Consider the following 7654-nt stretch of genomic DNA (forward strand, 5'->3'; position numbering starts at 1 on the left):
TTTTTTCCGTGTCCGGCAACGGATCGCAACCCTCAGTGTTGCCCCCGCACCGGACCGGGGACCGGCAACGGGATCGCAAGCCTCGGCATTGCTCCCGCACCTCGCTCAGCCAGTGAGCGGGAGCCGGTCTGTATGTGGGATCCGAACCCTCGGACGGGAGCGCCGCCGCGCTTCCCAAGCGGCGCACTATCCAGTGTGCCACCGGGCCGGCCCGAAAGTTGATTTTTAAAAATTTTTTCTGGTGATATGGTTGTGGGGGTTTTTTGGTTTGGATTTTTTTTTTTTTTTTCTTTTTTGCCAATTACTCGTTTCTCCTAATTGTAAAAGGTTTAGAGTGCTCTTTTCTTCCCCAATGTAGTTTCCTTTGTTCTGGTACGTAGGTCAACACCCTCCCTATTTGTGGAGGACTTTTCATTGTTAATGCTTTCAAATATGATTTGTGTCTGGTCTTTAGTAAAACTAAGAAAAATTCTAGAATAGATATTTAATGAAAGCTTGTTTCTCAAGTCCAGATTTAGCTACAGAGAGGAAAAACAAAACTCCAAACAATAGCAACATTCTTGCCTAAAGCACTACGGCACTTGGCAAATACCTTCTGTTGAGAAACTCACTTTGTCAGTTTGAGACTATCACTTGGAGAAACATGAAAGTTGCTCTTTTTCCTTATCTTTCCCATGCTGTTAATAAAACTGAGCAGCTACCCCATAATTCAAAATACAGAAATATCCAAAATGAACAGTGAAAAAATATTTTTCATTTGTGCTGGGTTTTTTATTAGAAAGCCACATTTAAAGTTGCTTAGAGGTAGAAACACTAACATTTGTGAATGATGGTGCTTTATGCCACACTTATTTTTACTAGCACTTGTTTAAATAACCAAATTCAAACTTCTGAATACATTCTTTCTTTAGGTATACCCGAAATCTTGTGGATCTAGGAAATGGAAAATTTAATCTGATGATTCTGTGTTGGGGTGAAGGACATGGCAGGTAATATGACTATTCATTCACAGATATTTATTAGAACATCTATTCTAGCATATGAGAAGGATGGTGACAGGCTAGCCACATTTCTTGCAAGTAATGACAAACCTCATTTTATAATTATTTGTTCACAGTGTCCCCTAATCCCAACAAAAATTCTCATTGGAATTAGCATAGGGGGTTCATGTATACACCCTGTAAATCAAAAGGGGTTCATGTATACACCCTTAATCCTCTGTCTTCTTTGGAGTTAAACTTTATATGGACTTATGCTTAAAGTTGACATTTGTGGTGTTTGAGGTGTGTAAACAAATTGGGAGACCAAAGAGCAAAGTGAAAAGCATTTCAGAAATTCAGAAAATTAAGGAGTATGCTCCCAGTATGAATCTGGCCTTCACATCATGCGCAGGAGGGGTGACAATTAGCTTTGTATCTCATAAATATTCTTAATAAAAAAAAAAAAAAAGGAAAAGAGGGAAAAAAGAAGCAACAAAAAAATGGTAAATGGAAAATAAAAATGAACATAGCAGAAATAGGTCATATATATATAATTATAAACAATATAAAAGTTGCAGCTCAATTATCAAAGACAGATTTTCAAGTTATAATAAAAAAAATCAAGCCATTAAAACAAAAGATTCAGAAAATTTCTTTCTACTTCACACTAATTATTTAGTTTCTTTACCTAGAGGCAACTTAAACTAATACTGATTCTTTGAAACTTATTTCCTTAGTTTGTCTTTAGTTTGTACACTTGCTAGTCTTACCAACTGAGCATTATCTTTTTAAACAAGTCCTTCTCAGTCTTTTGAGAATGGTAAAAACAATAATCAAACCCATTTTTGATGGGAGAAAGGAAACATAAATTTACAAGGTTTTAGAAAGTTAGGTATATAGAGTACATTTATTTACTCATGAAATGGAGTTGTTTTCATTCATTCTCTCAATATTTTTTTAAAGCAGATTATATGTCAAGAGTAGGACTAGGCTCTGTGGATTTAGGAAACAAGTTCTTATGGTACATATATAAGATAGTAGAATTCAACATATGAAATAAATACCAAAATCATATGTAGGTTCGTATGTTTTAATCCATCCTACAGCTACCACTACTTCATATACTTAAATACTATTTACTGTAAGATTACGTGAATATATCCTTTCTTTCCTTGCATCCAGTTTACTTTCTTTCTCCCACCAATATTGAGAAGTAATCACAGGTAGGATATTTTAAATCTGCACAATGTTTACATTATATATATATATATGTACTTTACAGTATAATTTTAGGATGGTAACACACATACATATGCCTTTTTCCTCCTCAAAGGAAAGAAAAAGAGAAAAAGCCTGTGGAGAAAAATACTGAATGTTAAGTGATCTTTTCAGCGTGGTGCAATTGTTATAAATGATTGTCTTTTCTAAAGTTTCTGTAATGTACTTTCATAATCAAACCCTAGTCCAGCCTCAGTGAGTTATTTTGGGGAAGATAAAAGCTTGGTGGTTTTGTATTTTTGTTATAAATGTAGTATTATGATGAGGTTTAAAAAAAAAACTGTTCTTTAATAAGGGTATGCATCAAAACTGTACCCCTTATATGCATTGATATGGATGACATTTTACTACTTTGCCCTGAACAATGTTGAATTGTAAATTGATGATATTTTTAAAATCCAGCTGAAATGGATTTTTGGCCTGGGTGATGTCCTATTCACTGTGTGTAGGTATCAGCTCTGCGTGCTAGACCATCTACTGAGTTCAGTTGTCATTTTGTGTATATATAGCAGTATTCATGATCACACCGACTCCCACTGCTTTCTGAAGATGCTGCAGGGAAATCTAAAGGAGACATTATTTGCCTGGCCTGACAAAAAATCCAATGAGATGATCAAGAAGTCTGAAAGAATCTTGAGGGAAAACCAGTGTGCCTATATCAATGGTAACATCCTATCCTTTTTTCTAAGAGCAAGTGGGGAAAAACCACGGATTCCTATCTGAAACCTGGATCATGGAGTCATGATTAAAAAATACTTGGGGGATAACTGGTTAGCTCACTTGGTTAGAGCATGGTGCTGATAACACCAAAGTCGAGCATTCAGATCCCCTTACCAGCCAGTTGCCAAATAAATTTTTTTTAAAAAATCAAAAAAAATAAAACCCAACAAAAACAACTTGGGAAATGACATAAGCACAGTGAATTTTGGATTTTAAGGTTTTGAATTTGGGTTGGAATTACTTATTAAAAACATGCATGCAGATTAGCATCCACGGAAAAATCTCATTTACCTGCCAAGACTTAGGACAGGTAGAATCAAATATGAATTTACACCCTTGTTTTGGTGGAGCATATACTCCAATGGCTCTGTGAGGAAGGTTTTATGGAAGGTAAATTTTTGAGACTTCCTATATCTAAAAATCTCTGTATTCAACTCTTCCAACGTGATTGATAATTTAGCTGGATATGGATTATGATCTGGCAAACATCTTCCCCCAGAACTATGCAGGTAATCTCTTTGTCTGTTAGTTTTCAGTGTTCTTGTCAAAATCTTGGTATCATTCTGATTCTTTAATCTTTCTATGAAACCTATTTCTAGAAACTTTTGGGATCTTCTCTTTTGTTGTCTTTTCTCTGTCCCCAATATTCTGAAATGTTACAGTGATGAATCTTGTTTGGTGACTCATTCATTGTGTTGGGTTCTCTTCAATCTGGAAATTCATGTCCTTCAATTCAAGAAAATGTTCTTAGGTTATTTCTTTGATTTTTGATTTTTGTTGTTCTGTTTCTGAAACTCCTATTGTTTAGATATTAAACCTCCTGAACTATTTCTGTTTTTTTTTCTTTCTTTTTTAAATCTTCATCCTTTTGTTCTTTGAGTCTTCCTCAGCTTTTTCTGCCAGCCCTTCTATTCAGGTTTTTATTTCTAAAACCTCTTTTTATTTTCTTGTCTCTTTTATAGTATTTTCTCTGAGAACACTAATGATAGGTTTTTTTAAGTCTTCTTCTGAGTAGTCTGTCTCAAGTTGCTTTTATCAGGTTGCTCTGGCCTCTGTCTTTCATACTAGAGGTCTTGCTCAAATGTCTGGTGACCTTGGCTATGTGCTAATATTTAAAAACCAGGGTCAAAAATGTTAAGTGGTATCTGTGAACACATGAGTGGAGCATGTCAGCTGGATTTCACTCTACAATTATCTGGCAGAGCCTTTTCCCTGAAGAACTCCCAATGACAATATCTTTTGGGCTTTTATCTTCCCTGAGAAACTGCTTCCCATCGTCTGCCTGGAGAAAAAAAATCCTGTCTGGCAGCTTGGTGGCCACTAAAGCAGGGATCTTAACATTCAATATATAAATTTTTGCTTAATTCACCTATTTATCACCTGATGTACACTAGTCTGGAGTTCATCTGTTGTATTCTTTCTAGAGAAAAGATTTTAGTCTTCTACTGGGGAATAGGGGAGGGAGAATTGGTGAAAGGAATTTGAGATGCTGCTTCTTAAACAGGCTTTCTGCCAGTTCTTCTATTTTTAGCCCTATCTTCACTTTCATTTCCAGAAGTACCTGGTACTGCCAATTCCTGAGCTATTTGGCAGTTTCAAGGTATAAATCAGGTTATTTCATGGCTTTTCTCACAGATGGCTTAGGGTTCAGCTTTCTCTGCTGTGTAAAACCAACCATATTTTTGATGTTTTCTTTTTTTGTTTTCTTTGTACATTGATACCTTTTTTATTCTTTTACTATAATAGGAGGGGGGAGTTCTAGGAAGGAGCAGAGGCTAATGCATGCAGGTTGCTTATTATCTTTAGCAGTCAATTTAACTAATTTCTGTTAATTCCTTATTCATCAAAATTGATTCACGTTCTTAAGTGATTAAGAAAATGTTTACCTACAGCTATCATCTAAGTTGCTTTATCTATTCTTCTCTCTTGGATGTTGTTTAGATTCCATTGGCTTACATCGAGTAGAGAATATCAGCCATACAGAACCTGCCGTGAGTCTTCACTTGTACAGTCCGCCTTTTGATACATGTCATGCCTTTGATCAAAGAACAGGTCATAAAAACAAAGTCACCATGACATTCCATAGCAAATTTGGAATCAGGACCTCATTTGTAAGTATAATTGCTCTTTCTCAGGTTTAAATGCTTTGTGGTTTGGCAACATTACACTGTATGCATTGCTTTTCTTGTTGTTCTAAATATTATTTGAATATCTTAAGTTTTAAATATTCATGAATTGAAGAATGAGATGAACCTTAACTCAGGGGAAAAGCCCAACATATCTTGTTTTCTTTAACTTTGAAGACCATGCTTTCAATTTGTAAAAAACAAACTAAAACCCCCATTTCACGCAAAGAATTACTTAATTGAGAAACTTCAAGATGTATGCTCATTCCTAAAGAAGTTTTCTTTTCATTTAGTTGGGAATTAAGAGTAAAATTATATTATTTAATATAACTGCTACTGCTATGACTGTTCATAGGTCTAATCTGCTGGGACAACACAAATAAGTTGCAGAATTAACCTTTGTAAAATTAAGACCTTATTCTGATGATATATCTAAAGAAACTTGTCTGTTTTGATTGCCAGGTTTGCTTTTTCTTTGAGTTGTAATGCTATTTAGATCATAAACAAGTTAGAGAATAGACTGTACTAACATGTTCCTTCTTGAGGAACAGGCATTTCTACCTAAAAATAACAAGACAACCAACATTAACATGGTATGGCAGTCTTCTACCTCTGGTGTAATAAATTGTTCATTTAGGGGAATGGTCTTTATTTAGTAATTGGAATATCCAGAAGATGTGAATCAAAACAGACTGAAAACAATCCTCTTGAATCTTATGAAAGAACAGCCTTTGGGAGAAGCTAGGGCAGATCCACATTCTGAATCCTAAGAGATATTCTTATTGCAGGAATGAAAGAAAAAGGCTCCATGGCCATAGCTGGAAAAGCAGAACTACTTAGAACAAGATGAAATGTCTTGTGCAAAGATTCTTACACAGCTTTCTTTTTTTCCTTTCTTATAGACAACTTCAGGTTCACTGGAGAACAACTAAAGAGCAACAAACCCTCTAAGGTTTTACTTTAAGGTCTGCTGAATATTTGCCTTGGACAGGAAGACCTCCTACCATTTCCTGTTCAATAATACACTTAGATCTACTATAAGGCAGATGCTAATTACAAGGCATGAAGTAAGCAAATAGTGCCCTGAGCTACTGCGGAAGAAAAATTCCACTTAAGAAAAAGTCATGTGATTTTAAAAGCCAAATCAAGTGCTCTCCTGGTTCTATCCTTTAATTCCATTGAAAACATACTGGGAGTGTCAATTAGAGTTTTTACAGCTTTTGGAAACACATTGGTCTTTGAACTGTATTAGTATTAACTAAAACAGGAAACCACAGATATCCAATACCTGCTTTGTTACCTAGAGGACTAAATGTAGGTTTCTTTAGAATACTTTATATTTTCTTAATATTTGAAGATAATTTTTCGAATCTGTGGATTTTATTTTTTCGATCTTATTTTACAAATTCCTTTTCAATGAATAATAAATAAAGAAACTTAAGGCACTTTGCCATTTAATAATGAAATGAAGAGCAGAGAATTTAGAAAAATGAGTGTACCCAAACCTACAACAAACCAGAACATAAACTCATGTCTGTGTCCCATGGTCATAGAGACTTTGTACTGCTACCAAAATTGCCAAATAATTTTAATAAAACTGGATTTGAACATGATTTGAAGTTGTCTTTCTGGTTAACATTAAAAACTATGTAAGTCATAGTTTCTGACACAGATTAACAAGAGCACTGTCAAAGATGCTTTTATGATGTAAGAATAGGAGAGGGCTAAAAAAAAAATGTATTCGAAAGCAACTTACCTTTTCAGGCTTCATATGTGTTCATTAATTGGTCAGAGATACCAACCTGAGGGCCTCTGGCACTAGTGTGGCTCATAGGCATGATCAGTTTAACCTGTGTATGTGTTTAAATGTGAATTGATTTTCAACATTTTAAAACTGGAGATTTTAAAACAAAACAAAAAATATGAAAACAGAAACTAGAGATTTCATAGAAGGTAAGGATCTAGAACACTGGGCCTGCTTTCATTTGCATTGGCATCAGCTAGGCTAGGTTCTGCTCCTTAAATGAGGCCACCCCTCCATCTGCTGCAGTCCCTAACTCACCTATTTCCCTTATTTATGTTGCCTGCAAAGCCCACATATGCATCTGTGTTTGCCGTCCCTGCTTTAGGCGATTTTCTTAGAAATAGCTTAATTAGAAAAGTCCTTTGAAAATAGTTTCTATATAGGTCATTGATTGTGGTTTTTATATTGTTGCAGAATTATTTGCATCTTTATGTTTAAGCTTTCTATCATCTTTGAGAAGTATATTAACATTTATTAAATGCCTTCTACATACTAGGCATTGTTACAAATTGTTTGAACATACTTAATAACAAACTTAATTCCGAAAAAACAACCATAATGAATTAGATACTGGGTTGGTTTTCTGCTGCTGTGACATATTACCATAAACGCAGTGGCTTGAAGCAACACAGATTTGTTATCCTACAGCTCTGTAAGTCAGAAGTCTGACTTTCACAGTGTTAAAATCAAGGCATTGTCAGGGCTGCACTCCTTTCCATAGGTTCTGGGTAGGATCTCCTCTCCTA

General features: G+C 35.1%; 1 protein-coding gene across 1 annotated transcript in view; it reads left to right on the forward strand.

Moving 5' to 3' along the window:
• The window catches only part of CDO1 (cysteine dioxygenase type 1), a 10042-nt gene extending 3325 nt beyond the window's left edge, over positions 1 to 6717 (forward strand). Inside the window, exons 2-5 of the mRNA XM_008571306.1 lie at positions 912 to 989; positions 2768 to 2922; positions 4920 to 5089; positions 6007 to 6717. Coding sequence (XP_008569528.1) covers positions 912 to 989; positions 2768 to 2922; positions 4920 to 5089; positions 6007 to 6036 — 433 coding nt within the window. The 3' untranslated portion in view covers positions 6037 to 6717. The remainder of the gene's footprint in view (positions 1 to 911; positions 990 to 2767; positions 2923 to 4919; positions 5090 to 6006) is intronic.
• The last annotated feature ends 937 nt before the right edge of the window (positions 6718 to 7654 follow it).

Source organism: Galeopterus variegatus, unplaced genomic scaffold, assembly GCF_000696425.1.
Source record: "Galeopterus variegatus unplaced genomic scaffold, G_variegatus-3.0.2 Scaffold676, whole genome shotgun sequence".
NCBI lineage: Eukaryota > Metazoa > Chordata > Mammalia > Dermoptera > Cynocephalidae > Galeopterus > Galeopterus variegatus.